This window comes from Oncorhynchus nerka, linkage group LG24 (genome assembly GCF_034236695.1).
Source record: "Oncorhynchus nerka isolate Pitt River linkage group LG24, Oner_Uvic_2.0, whole genome shotgun sequence".
NCBI classification, from domain to species: domain Eukaryota; kingdom Metazoa; phylum Chordata; class Actinopteri; order Salmoniformes; family Salmonidae; genus Oncorhynchus; species Oncorhynchus nerka.
This window is the reverse complement of record NC_088419.1, coordinates 20,336,007-20,350,743: the sequence shown is the minus strand read 5'-3', so window position 1 is coordinate 20,350,743 and position 14,737 is coordinate 20,336,007. Positions and strand designations below refer to the sequence as shown.

General features: G+C 43.4%; 1 protein-coding gene across 4 annotated transcripts in view; it reads left to right on the top strand.

The window, feature by feature from the left end:
• LOC115107637 (unconventional myosin-VI-like) overlaps nucleotides 1-14,737 on the top strand; it is a 157,375-nt gene that overhangs the window by 24,061 nt on the left and 118,577 nt on the right. For 3 of the 4 annotated variants that reach the window (XM_065008696.1, XM_029631094.2, XM_065008694.1), the window contains exon 2: nucleotides 9,709-9,829. In XM_065008696.1, the coding sequence (XP_064864768.1) occupies nucleotides 9,713-9,829 (117 nt within the window). In that variant the 5' untranslated portion in view covers nucleotides 9,709-9,712. Of the gene's footprint in view, nucleotides 1-9,379; nucleotides 9,443-9,708; nucleotides 9,830-14,737 lie in introns of those variants that run through there. The other variant, XM_065008695.1, reaches the window with a different exon arrangement.

The following is a 14,737-nucleotide window of genomic DNA, read 5'->3' as shown; positions in this document are numbered from 1 at the left end:
ACCCTTCCCAGGTCCCACTATGTTCCATTCAAGGAACAACAAATCAACACTTCCCAGTTCCCACTATGTTCCATTCAAGGAACAACAAATCAACCCTTCCCAGGTCCCACTATGTTCCATTCAAGGAACAACAAATCAACCCTTCCTAGGTCCCACTATGTTCCATTCAAGGAACAACAAATCAACCCTTCCTAGGTCCCACTATGTCCCATTAAACAAACAACAATGTACCATTAAACAAGCAACAAGTCAACCTTTCCCAGGTCCCACTATGTCCCATTAAACAAACAACAATGTACAATTAAACAAACAACAAATCAACCTTTCCCAGGTCCCACTATGTTCCATTCAAGGAACAACAAGTCAACCTTTCCCAGGTCCCACTATGTACCATTAAACAAACAACAATGTACCATTAAACAAACAAGTCAACTCTTTCCAGGTCCCACTATGTTCCATGCTTTCTATGTTGTATTCATGGAGTACCCATATGTTATTTACTTTTGCACCCCAGTATCTCTTACTTGCATATCATCATTTGCACATCTATCACTCCAGTGTTAATGCTAAATTGTAATTATTTATTGCCTTACATCCCTAATTCTGCTACATTTGCACACACTACATCATAGATTGACTGTACGTTTGTTTATCCCATGTGTAACTCTTTGTTGTTGATTTTGTCGCACTGCTTTGCTTTATCTTGGCCAGGTCGCAGTTGTAAATGAGAACTTGTTCTCAACTGGCCTACCGGGTTAAATAAAGGTGAAATAAAAAACTACAAAAATGGTAACAAACAAAGCATTGTGCATTGCTCAAGTTCTGCTGCATGTCAGAACAAACGACGAGCCTTGATGTCTTCATAGTCAAATTTCTTTGCATGTGTAAATTGCAAAAGATGTGGTACGTGAGCTATTAAGCAAATACCTCCTTGTTACGCAGCGTTGTAAAGGCCAGGTGTGCTCAGCCAGCACGTCACGCAAAAATAATCCCTTTCCGGTGAAAATGGCTTCTATGTTTCCCAGGCATTTGGCTGGGCACTGAGCTGGAGTTACCATGTACAGTAGGAATACATCACAGCAGGACCTTGACTGAGTCCTAAATGGTATCCTATTCCCTATACAGTACACTACATAGAGAATAGGGTGCCATTTGGGATTATGTCCCTTGTCACAAGGCCAATCAAACAAATGTGTGTGCCCTTTCCTCTGCCCAGTGATTGGAAACACATTTCCTTCAAATGCACATTGCTCAAACTATATCAGATGTGCCATAGTGCCTACATTAGTTATTGAGCAATAGTGTGAGTTGTGAAGATTGACTGGCACACCTAAAGTGCCTCAAAAGTGGCAATCTTTGAGTTGATTGCCTGGATCAAGAGAAGTAGCAACTCCTAGCCTACTCTCTCCAGAATGGCATGTGGTAATCGCATGATCAGACGTGATTCTGTATTACTGTATTACCATCATATAAACCACCATATATTTTCTGTATAGGGCTATTGGGCTCTGGTCAAAATATTATGCTATATAGGGAATAGGGTTCCATTTGGGACGCAAAGAGTCAGATGGCTTCTATCACTGTGCTTACTGTCCCCTCCCTGAGTTATCAGGAGGAAGGAACGGTAGGCAAGCCATATGTGAAATCTGTTCAATTAGCATCTCTGTCTTTAGTTTTACACACTAATGGATATTTGATATGATAATCAGCATGCATTCTGTATGCCAGGTAGCCCTGTATAGGGACTCTCTGACAAATACAGATCTTTGCTATTGTGACTTAGGCTACTAGCTAGAATGTGACAGCAATTCTGTTTGTGAACACTTGGGCCTACGTGTATTTTCAGTCCTTTTCGGTGAACGTTGAACCTTCAATAATTCTATAGTAAGATGTAAGGCAGCTCTGCTTCTAGCTCCTAAGAAACTTTGCAGTATTTTTTTTGTGTGAGTTATTTCTTACATTATTTGCCTTGTTTTTTTAAATATTTTTTTATTACATACAGCTGGAAATAACTTTTGGATGTCAGAGCATCATTATGACCAGGAATACGACTTTCCTGAATTGGATCCTTTGTTCGTACCCACCAGTGCAATTTAACTTCAACCAGAGGCTGCTCCAAAACACTGCAGGCGGAGAAGAGGCATTCGGAGTGGATTTCTAGTCCGACTCAGGTGTTGTGCACACCATCCACCACTTCCAGTATATTACTTGCTAATGCTCAGTCTCTGGATAATAAAGTAGATGAGCTCAGGGGAGGATCTCCTTCCATAGCGACATCAGGTATTGTAACATACTGTTTCACTGAAACATGGCTCTCTCGGGATATACTGTCCCCGTCCATACAACAAGCTGGGTTCTCAGTACATCGCGCAGACAGGAATAAAGAACTCTCCAGGGAAGAGGAAAGGCGGGGGTATTTGTTTCATGATTAGCTACTCATGGCGTGATTGTGATAACATACAGAAACTCAAGTCCTTTTGTTCACCCGACCTAGAATACCTCACAATCAAATGCCAACCATATTACCTCCGAAGAGAATTATCTTCGGTTATAGTCACAACTGTGTATTGTCCCCCTCAAGCCAATACCACGGTGGCCCTCAAAGAACTACACTGGATGCAAACTGGAAACCACATATCCTGAGGCTGCATTTATTGTAGCTGGCGATTTTAACAAAGGAAATCTGAGGAAAACGCTACTGAAGTTCTACCAACACATTGACTGTAGTTCTCGCGCTGGGAAAACATTAGATCACTACTACTCAACTTTTTGAAATGCCCCGCCCTCCCTGATCATGACTCCATTTTGCTCCTCCCTTCCTTTAGGCACAAACTCAGCACGGGTACTTTCTGTTAAGGTCTATTCAACGCTGGTCTGACCAATCGGAATCCATGCTTCAAGATCATGCGGACTGGGATATGTTCCAGGTAGCCTCAGAGAATAACATCGACAAATACATGGATGCGGTGACTGAGTTCATCAGGAAGTGTATAGGAGATGTCGTAACCTCTGACTATTAAAACCTACCCAAACCAGAAACCGTAGATAGATGGGAGAATTTACGCTAAACTGAAAGTGCGAACCTCCTTATTTAACCATGGCAAGGTGACTGTGAATATGGTTGAATACAAACAGTGTAGTTATTCCTGCCGTAAGGCAATCAAACTGGCAAAGCGTCAGTACAGAGACAAAGTGGAGTCACAATTCAACGGCTCAGACACCAGACGTATGTGGCAGGGTCAACAGACCATCACGGACTACAAAGGGAAAACCAGCCACGTTGGCGGACACCGTCTTACTTCTGGACAAGGCAAGGCTGCCGGCCCAGACGGCATCCATAGCTGCGTCATCAGAGCGTACGCAGACCAGCTGGGTGGGGTGTTTACGGACATATTCAATCTCTCCCTATCCCAGTCTGCTGTCCCCACTTGCGTCAAGATGTCCACCATTGTTCCTCGACCCAAGAAAGCAAAGGTAACTGAACTAAATTACTATTGCCCCACGTCATCATGAAGTCATTGAGAGGCTAGTTAAGGATCATATCACCTCTATCTTACCTGACACCCTAGATCCACTTCAATTTGCTTACCGCCCCAATAGATCCACAGATGATGCTATCGCCATCGGACTGCACACTGCCCTACCCCATCTGGACAATGGGAATACCTATGTAAGAATGTTGTTCATTGACTATAGCTCAGCATACCCTCCAAGCTCACCATTAAGCTCGGGGCCCTGAGTCCAAACCCTGCCCTGTGCAACTGGGTCCTGGATTTCCTAACGGGTCGCCCCCAGGGGGTGAAGGTAGAAAACAACACCTCCACTTCGCTGATCCTCAACATAGGGGCAACACAAGGGTGTGTGCTCAGCCCACTCCTGTACTCCCTGTTCACCCATGACTGCGTGGCCACGCACGCTTACAATTCAATCATCAAGTTTGCAGATGACACAATATTAGTAGACCTGATTACCAACAATGATGAGACAGCCTACAGGGAGGAGGTGAGGGCCCTGGGAGAGTGGTGCCAGGAAAATAACTTCTCACTCAACTTCAACAAAACAAAGGAGCTGATTGTGGCAATGGTGTGAAGCCCCTCTCCACACCACTACCACTCTCTGTTGTCATCTATGCATAGTCACATTAATTAACTCTACCTACATGTACATACTACCTCAATTAACCGGTGCCTCCGCACATTGACTCTGTACCGGCACCCCCCTGTATATAATGTAATTTTTTACTGCTCCTCTTTAATTACTTGTTACTTTTCTCTCTTATTCTTATCCGTATTTTTTTTAAACTGCACTGTCGGTTGGGGGCTCGTAAGTAAGCATTTCACTGTAAGGTCTACACCTGTTGTATTCAGCGCATGTGACTAATACAATTTGATTTGATGATGGACTTCAGGAAACAGCAGAGGGAGCACGCCCCTATCCACATCGACGGGGCCGCAGTGGAGAAGGTGGAAGCTTCAAGTCCCTCGCCATACACATCACTGATGTGATTTTCTGGATTTTTTTTCTCATTTTGTCTGTCATAGTTGAAGTGTACCTATGATGAAAATTACAGGCCTCTCTCATCTTTTTAAGTGGGATAACTAGCACAATTGGTGGCTGACTAAATACTTTTTTGCCCCACTGTATGTGTATGTGACAGATAAAATGGGATTTGAGTTGAAGCTACACTGTCAGATATTCAGATGCAGAGTGTTGGCTGCTGTGGGTGGTTTTCACGATCGGTCTTGCCACTCTTTGTTCTGCTCTGCATGGCTTGCCAAGGCAGTTCTAGTAACACATTTGGATAATGTGAATAGAGTAGGCTACTGCTTTATTTGTGGGTGGGCACACCGTTTGTTTGCATCCAAATATTTACTTATGGCCTAGTAATAGTAGTTATTCTAGTCATCTTGAAATGCAAACTGGATTGCATTCCGTTTCTACTGAACTAAGACCACCACCATACCTTGAATGGCGGAATGGAAATGTCCTAAAGTAATATTTAACTGGGTTAATCTGATAAGCGACCCGTGAACGTGTCATCAGGAAGCCAGGAGGGATTTTGAGTATTGACCTCATATCCTGATCCACAGGAGGTTGGTGGCACCTTAATTGGGGAGGAGTGGCATCAAATATGCCAAACACATGGTTTGATGCCATTCCATTTGGCTCCGTTCCAGACATTATTATGAGCCGTTCTCCCCTCAGCAGCCTCCACTGATCCTGATGTGTTTTCAGGAATGATTCTTTGACACACTAATTCAAATAATCCTGCGTCATCAGTGCTGATGTCACGTGTCTTAGTATTGGGAATACTTCCCACTCCTCAATAGAGACTGGTCAGAGTGACGTTAGCCATGTGCCGTACCGTTATTGGCCAGGTGTAGCGAGATATTATGGACAGATAATAGAGAATACCTAGTAAACAGTCACCACTAGCTGCTAGCCAGCCTCCGCCGGCCTCCTAGTCACCACTAGCTGCTAGCCAGCCTCCGCCGGCCTCCTAGTCACCACTAGCTGCTAGCCAGCCTCCGCCGGCCTCCTAGTCACCACTAGCGGCCTCCGCCCAGTACCCTGCCCTGAACCTTAGTCACCGTTAGTAGCTGGCTACCACCCGGTACTCTATCCTGCATCTTAGACTGCTGCCCTATGTACATAGTCATTAAACACTGGTCACTTTTAATAATGTTCATACTGTTTGATCACTTCACATGTATACACTGTATTCTAGTCATGACTCATCAAATACAGTATAACTACTGCTTTACACACCTTTTCTATTCATATAGCGTTCATACTGTCTATACACACCATTATATTCTGAGTGTACAAAACATTAAGAACACCTTCCTGATATTGAGTTGAACCCCTTTTGCCCTCAGAACAGCCTCAATTTGTTAGTGCATGGACTCTACAAGGTGTCAAAAGCCATGCAATCTCCATAGACAAACATTGGCAGTAGACCAGCCTTACTTAAGAGCTCAGTGACTTTCAATGTAGCACCGTCATAGGATGCCACCTTTCCAACATGTGAATTCGTCAAATGTATGCCCTGCTAGAGCTCCTTGGGTCAACTGTAAGTACTGTTATTGTGAAGTAGAAATGTCTAGGAGCAACAACTTTCATGCCGTGATATGGTGGGCCACACATGCTCATAGAACGGGGCCGCCGAGCGACGTAGCACGTAAAGATAGTCTGTCCTCGGTTGCAACACTCACTACAGAGTTCCAAACTGCTTCTGGAAGCAACGTCAGCACAAATACTGTTCGTCAGTAGCTTCATGAAATAGGTTTCCATGGCCGAGCAGCCGCACACAAGCCTATGATCACCATGCACAATGCCAAGCTTCGGCTGGGGTGGTGTAAAGCATTGGATTCTGGAGGAGTGGAAACGCATTCTCTGGAGTGATGAATCACACTTCACCATTTGGCAGTCTGACGGACAATTCTGGGTTTGGCTTATGCCAGGAGAACGCTACCTTCTCCAATACATAGTGTCATCTGTAAAGTTGGAATAATGGTCTGGGGCTGTTTTTCATGGTTCGGGCTAGGTCCCTTAGTTCCAGTGAAGGGAAATCTTAACGCTACAGCATACAATTACATTCTAGACAATTCTGTGCTTCCAACTTTGTGCCAACAGTTTAGGGAAGGCCCCTTCCTGTTTCAGCATGACAATGTCCCCATGCGCAAAGCGAGGTCCATTCAGAAATGGTTTGTCGAGATGTGTTGAAGAACTTGACTGGCCTGCACAGAGTCCTAACCTCAACCCCATCGAACACCTTTGGGATGAATTGGAACGCCGACTGCGAGCTGTTGTGGAAAATCTTGAGTCAAATATTTGCACAGATACCGGAACTTGTGAATTCAATTTAGACTTTATTACAAACGTAACAGCCCTTCCATGGAAAAGACAAAATTCTCTAATTACAGAGTTCTGACTTTATAGTTTTTCCCGTCTTTACATTGCACATATAGTCACTCCTTGTATGTACATGAACAACTCCTATTTGCCTTATAGTTCTCCCATCTTTGCATTACGTATAGAATCCCCTCCCTCTATACGAAAATAACTCCTCTTGACCTTTCTCCACCATTATCTTTCCATCTCAGTTCTTGCTTGTTAATGCCCACATCTGACAGCTGTATAGGTTATAATGGTAGCAGGCCCTGTTCATATATGTTCCATTCCTTATATAGCCACTCCGTCTTAGCACTTCAAAGTGGACAGTCTAAACACTGCCTGCTAATATTGGAGTCATGAGTTTTGCATGAGTTTCACTACCACAGAGCCAAGCCTAATCGGCCAGCATCAGTGCCCGACCTCACTAATGCTCTCCGACGTTGCTCGTTCTGAAATGTCTTAATTTCTTAATTTCTACTTTTTGGATCATGTGTGTATTGTTTTGTATTACTGCACTGTTGGAACTAGAAACACAAGCATTTCGCTGCACCTGCAATAACATCTGCAAGTCTGTGTACGTGACCAATCAACTTTGATTTGATAGTATATTCAGATGGAATTACACTTCAGAATGAGGATGTGATGTGTAGTACTTACATTGGCAGGTGATTTTTACAGCCCAGCCAATAAGTTACTAGCAACCTTTGACCTATGCTTTGCTACACCTGATTGGATAAAGGGACATTCCTGGAATCTTAGTTAGAGCCTTCTATGCTGCTGAGGCATGGAGAGTTCCGTGTTTGAATGGATGATGTGATATTTTGGGTATTATTGAATTTGGCTTATTTTAGGATGATGTGAAAAGCAAAGACCCAGTCAGCTCTTGGCACAGTGCTGAATTGTTATAGAGGTTATTATGATTGACGGTCCACATTCAAAACTCTCCAGCTTAAGGAAGTTTGTTCCACTTTGATTACCAGACAAAAATAACTTTAAGATTGCAGGCAAGCACCCATGTAGGCTAGTTGTATCGTTTGTTGTTGTGGCCAGTAACATTGTGAATAGGCCTGGACATCATTTGGTTGGCTTTACTAGTGTTCCTCTTCTTATAACAAGAAAATATGTTCCATTATTATTTATGATCTCACCCTTTTTAGTAGGTTAATAGGATCAGCACACCCCTTAGACGTGAAAGCAGCTAAACACAACCAGGCCTATTAGTTTGTCAATTACAATTCTGGACTAAGGCTCATTGTCAGTGCCAAGTTGATCAGGCCCTAGCTATTCCATTGTTTCACAAGAGGGAAAACCCCTGTGGAGATGCTGAACAAACTAGGCTTAGTCTGACATTTCACTCATTGAGTTTGTTTGCTTTTAATTTTAGCATAGTTATTTGTGTCAGTGGCACCTGTATTTTAATGTGAAAGTTAACATTATGTTTTCGAATGACATCCCCAAGAGGTAAAATATATAGTGTAAACAATAGTGGTCCTAAAACAAAGCCTTGAGGAACACTGAAACTTACAGTTGATTTGTCAGAGGACAAACCATCCACAGAGACAAACTGATATCTTTCCGACAGATAATATCTAACCCAGGCCAGAACCTGTCCGTGTAGACCAATTTGGGTTTCCAATCTTTCCAAAAGAATGTGGTGATCGATGGTGTCAAAAGCAGCACTAAGGTCTAGGAGTCTGGACACCATAAGGTCCTGGGACCTGGACAAACTCTACAGATTTGTGTCTCAATTCTCGGTCAACAGACCCCTATCTGGAACAAACTCTGAATTGGAGAAACTTAAATGTGGGCATCCGGCTCCAGTGTGCCGCTAATGTTACTGCTGAGAATTGCAAGGCTCCTTAAGTAACGATATTATCCCAATACTTAGGGGGCCTATACGATATGTATTGCGATTTGATACTGCGATTTATATTCCGATTTATTGTTCCTAACATATTGCTCACTATATGTCTGATACAGAGAAACAAGAGAGCATGAGAAAGCTAGTTTTGATCAGTCAGGGAAATAAAAGTGCTGAAATCATGTTTGCTCACTATTTAAAAAGAAGATGGAGAACAAGCTATAGGATGGACAAGTAGCAGAGTTTTGGCGCAGGTATAGCTGACTTGGGCTTTCTTACGGTATCAAGCAAGAACAAAATATTGTTTAGTTCTAGGGCAAAACAACTAAACATGCTTCCCTTCGGTTCCCCAGGACCGAGTTTGGGAGACGCTGCTCTATGGGGTCTTACGTCAGAGTTGTTTTGGCCCAGACTTAGGCCTACACATTGAAGTAGTTTGTGGCCTGTCTGTCATCCCTTTAGGCTTTGTGTTTTTTATGGATCACAACACAACAGCCTGGGGTGGCTGCAGATTTCCCTGAGGGGCTGTTAGGCTGCTCATTCTACTGTATTGTAATCTCACCACAGTAACAGGATCAGCTGGTGGTTGGACTCAACAACATGATTATTGGAGACCTGGCCACAGCAAGGCCCAGGAGAATGTGTTTAACCTGAATCTGCTGGTGTGCTGCTCATCTGCTTAGGGTAGGCAAATACTCTACAATTAGTGTGCACCCCAAATGCCCTGGGCAAAAGTAGTTCACTATAAAGGGAATAGGGTGCCATTTGGGTATAAGTCCAGTGCCAGTGAAATTAAGCAAACACTTTGAAAATAGGATTTAGAAATATAGGCTATTCAATTTTAAAGCATACTGGGAGTGAGTATTAGCCATTCCATACACAGTTTTTGATGGCTTTAGGAAAGGAACCAGCCTCTAATGGCCCCTTGTGTCTGTCCTCTTGTCTTGTAGTGTCATGGAGGATGGGAAGCCGGTGTGGGCGCCCCACCCAGGAGATGGGTTCCAGCTGGGGACCATAGTGGACATAGGAGCAGACAGTTTGACCATCGAGCCGCTGAAACAGGGGCAAAAGGTGGGTGATCACACATGCATGTTCAAAAACAGACGTCCATGATCACTGTAATATTTTCCACCCAGAGAATTTACATAATGGTGTGGTGTGGAGGCCACCAGTGAAACATCTACTTTAAAAACTGCAAGAGTTCGTTTTTAGACGGTACCCTATAGATTAAGGGTGCTCAACTCTTACCCTACGAAGTCCGGAACCTGAGGGTTTACTGTTCTACCTAATCATTAATTCCAACCTAAATCAGTCCCTGATTAGAGGGGGAACAATGAAAAAAAGCAGTGGAACTGGAACCTGCAGATCAGGGATCACCAACTAGATTCAGACTGGCTCTAACCACAATAGAAAGAGGAGTGGGAGGCCTCTGTGCACAACTGAGCAAGAGGACAAGTACATTAGTGTCTAGTTTGAGAAACAGATGCCGCATGTCCTCAACTGGCAGCTTCATTAAATAGTACCCGCAAAACACATACTTGTCTTCTTGCTCAATTGTGCACCGGGGCCTCCCACTCTTTCTATTCTGGTTAGTGCCAGTTTGTGCTGTTCTGTGATGGGAGTAGTACACAGTGTTGTACAAGAGCTTCAGTTTCTTGGCAATTTATCTCATGGAATAGCCTTCATTTCTCAGAACAAGAATAGACTGACGAGTTTCAGAAGGAAGCACTTTGTTTCTGGTCATTTTGAGCCTGTAATCGAACCCACAAATGCTGATGCTCCAGATACTCAACTAGTCTAAAGAAGGCCAGTTTTATTGCTTATTCAATCAGAACAACAGTTTTCAGCTGGGTTAACATAATTGCAAAAGGGTTTTCTAATGATCAATTAGCCTTTTAAAATTATGAACTTGGATTAGCTAACAATGTGCCATTGGAACACAGGAGTGATGGTTGCTGATAATGGGCCTCTGTACGCCTATGTAAATATTCCTTCTTTTTTTTTAAATCAGCCGTTTCTAGCTACAATAGTCATTTACTGTAACAATTTTCATTGGTGGAAGGAGAGGAAGTCCAAAGTGCAGCGTGGTACGTATCCATAATACTTTTAATCCAGAAGGAATACACGAACAAAAACAACAAACCCATAACCGAACAGTTCTGACAGGTGCAAAAAACACTAACCAGGGGATAATCACCCACAACTCAAAATGGGAAAACAGGCTACCTAAGTATGGCTCTCAATCAGAGACAACGATAGCTGCCTGATTGAGAGCCATACCAGGCCAAACACATAGAAAAAGAAAACCTAGACCTATAACATAGAATACCTACCCACATTACACCCTGACCAAACTAAAAATAGAAACTTACAAAGCAATCTACTGTCAGGGCGTGACATTTACAACATTAACAACTTTATTTGATCAATTGTATGTTCTTAAACCTCTTGGAACTACCCATCCCGGATCCGGGAGAATTGTCATCAACTACACTAATTAGCATAGCGCAACGGTGAAAAAATATTACTAGAAAATATTAATATTCATGAAATCACAAGTGAAATATAGCGAAACACAGCTTAGCCTTTTGTTAATCACCCTGTCATCTCAGATTTTGAAATGATGCTTTACAGCCAAAGCAAGACAAGCGTTTGTGTAAGTTTATCGATAGCCTAGCATAGCATTATGTCCAGCTAGCAGCAGGAAGCATGGTCACGAAAATCAGAAAAGCAATCAAATGAACCGTTTACCTTTGATGATCTTCTGATGTTTTCACTGTCGAGACTCCCAGTTAGACAGCAAATGTTCCTTTTGTTCCATAGAGATTATTTTAATACCCAAAATACCTCCGTTTGTTGGTCACGTTATATTGAGAAATCCACCGGAAATAGCGGTCACGACAACGCCGAAAAAAATTCCATATTATATCCATAATATCGACAGAAACATGGCAAACGTTTTTTATAATCAATCCTCAAGGTGTTTTTCAAATATCTATTAGATAATATATCAACCAGGACAATTGGCTTTTCAGTAGGAGCGAGTGGAAAAATGACTACCTCTGTCTTTTACGCAAGAATCACTCTGAGAGCCCTCAGCTGGCCACTTACGCAATGTAGTCGTTTACGCTCATTCTTCAACATAAAGGCGTGAAACTACGTCTAAAGGCTGTAGACACCTTAGGGAATACGTAGAAAAAGGAATCTGGTTGATATCCCTTTCAATGGCCAATAGGGGTTACTGGACAAAAAATGTGCTTTTCTTTCAAAAACAAGGACCTTTCTAACTGACCCCAAACTTTTGAACGGTAGTTTAAGTATTCAGTATTCAGAGACTGGTAATTAAGCTCAGGTGCATCCTGTTTCCATTGATCATCCTTGAGATGTTTCTACAACTTGATTAATTGTACATGATTTGGAAAGGCACACGCCTGTCTATATAAGGTCCCACAGTTGACAGTGCATGTCAGAGCAAAAACCAAGCCATGAGGTCGAAGGAATTGTCTGTAGGAGGATTGTGTCGAGAAATAGATCTGGGGAAGGGTACCAAAACATGTCTGCACCATTGAAGATCCCCAAGAACACACTTGCCTCCATTCATAAATGGAAGAAGTTTGGAACAACCAAGAGCTAGTGGTCGGGGGAGAAGGGCCTTGGTCAGGGAGGTGACCAAGTTACCCGATGGTCACTCTGACAGAGCTGTAGAGTTCCTCTGTTGAGATGGGGAGAAACTTCTAGAAGGACAACCATTTCTGCAACACTCCACCAATCAGGCCTTTATGGTAGAGTGGCCAGACGGAAGCCGCTTCTCAGTAAAAGGCACATGATAGCCCGCTTGGAGTTTGCCAAAAGGCACCTAAAGTCTCTCAGACCATGAGAAACAAGATTCTCTGGTCTGATAAAACCAAGATTGAACTATTTGGCCTGAATGCCAAGCATCACGCCTGGAGGAAACCTAGCATCATCTCTACGGTGAAGCATGGTAGTGGCAGCATCATGCAGTGGGGATGTTTTTCAGCAGCAGGGACAGGGACAATAGACAGGATCGAGGCAAAGACAACGGCAAGACAATGCAGGAGTGGCTTCGGGACAAGTCATTGAATGTCTGAGTGGCCCAGCCAGAGCCCAAACTTGAACCTGATCGAACATCTCTGGAGAGACCTGAAAATATCTGTGCAGCAAAGCTCTCCATCCAATCTGATAGAGCTTAAGAGGATATGCAGAGAAGAATGGGAGAAACTCCCCAAATACAGGTGTGCCAAGCTTGTAGTGTTATACCTAAGAATACTTGAGGCTGTAATCGCTGCCAAAGGTGCTTCAACAAAGTACTGAGTAAAGGGTCTGAATACTTATGTAAATGTGACTTTTCTGTTTTTGATTTATTATACATTTGATACATTTTCTAAAAACGTGTTTCTGCTTTGTCGTTATTGGGTATTGTGTGTAGATTGTTTTCCCCCATCAATTGAATCCATTTTAGAATAAGGCTGTAACGTAACAAAATGTGGAAAAAGTCAAGAGGTCTGAAAACTTTCTGAATGCCCTGTATATCATTTGCAAACTTTGCCATGAAATGAGCAGCAACAGTACAGAACCATCGCTAGACCGGCACATTCCTTACTCACTAGGTGCGCAATTAAAGGGCCAGATGCACAATTAAAGTGAATTATACAAAAAAATCTAAATGTGTTAGTTTTCTTCGAGACCTAAAAATAATTGTCTTCTGATATGATTTAAGCATTAACATGGACTCAGAACATCCAATTAGTTTTTTCTTTGTGAACAATTGTAATTTTAAGAGTGAAAAACTAAAACAAATCTTAAACCAGGCAAATAAAACTCAGAACATCATTTAGGAAAATATTAAACATAATTTTTTGGAGGGGGGTCATATTTTATAGGTCCCCCTTAGAGTTGTTTATTAAGCATTCTTTTACCAAGTATGTTGACAGACTACTTTCTCTTGTGCAATTAGGACCCAGGGGGAGAGAAGAGAAGAATGTGCCTATTTGAAAGCTAGAAAAAAATAATTGTAGCTTGCGATGTGTTTAATTTTTTGGAAGTAGCTCTCTTTCTAGAAAAGCTGCAGCGGGCGCCCTATACGGGATACCCGACAGAGGGCACCCTATACGGGATACCCGACAGAGGGCACCCTATACGTGATACCCGACAGAGGGCACCCTATACGGGATACCCGACAGAGGGCACCCTATACGGGATACCCGACAGAGGGCACCCTATACGGGATACCCGACAGAGGGCACCCTATACGTGATACCCGACAGAGGGCACCCTATACGGGATACCCGACAGAGGGCACCCTATACGTGATACCCGACAGAGGGCACCCTATACGTGATACCCGACAGAGGGCACCCTATACGGGATACCCGACAGAGGGCACCCTATACGGGATACCCGACAGAGGGCACCCTATACGGGATACCCGACAGAGGGCACCCTATACGGATACCCGACAGAGGGCACCCTATACGGGATACCCGACAGAGGGCACCCTATACGGGATACCCGACAGAGGGCACCCTATACGGGATACCCGACAGAGGGCACCCTATACGGGATACCCGACAGAGGGCACCCTATACGGGATACCCGACAGAGGGCACCCTATACGGGATACCCGACAGAGGGCACCCTATACGTGATACCCGACAGAGGGCACCCTATACGTGATACCCGACAGAGGGTAACTTCCAACACTGGTACAAAATGAAGCCCCAGTATCTGAGATCAAGTAGGCTTTCCCATAGAAGCCACCAGTCACTGTTAATTCACTTTTTCACTAGGCTAGATCATGTGTTACACAAAGTTTTTGATGTTAGCCAAACCCAGTTTCTATGGTAACTCATGCTTCCTTGTGTGGCTCTGTCATCAGCTGAACGTCGTCCTCAAACAATCTGTTCACTTAGTGTGTTTACATCCGGCCCATAAAGCATGGGACTCTGTCAGATCCTTTAT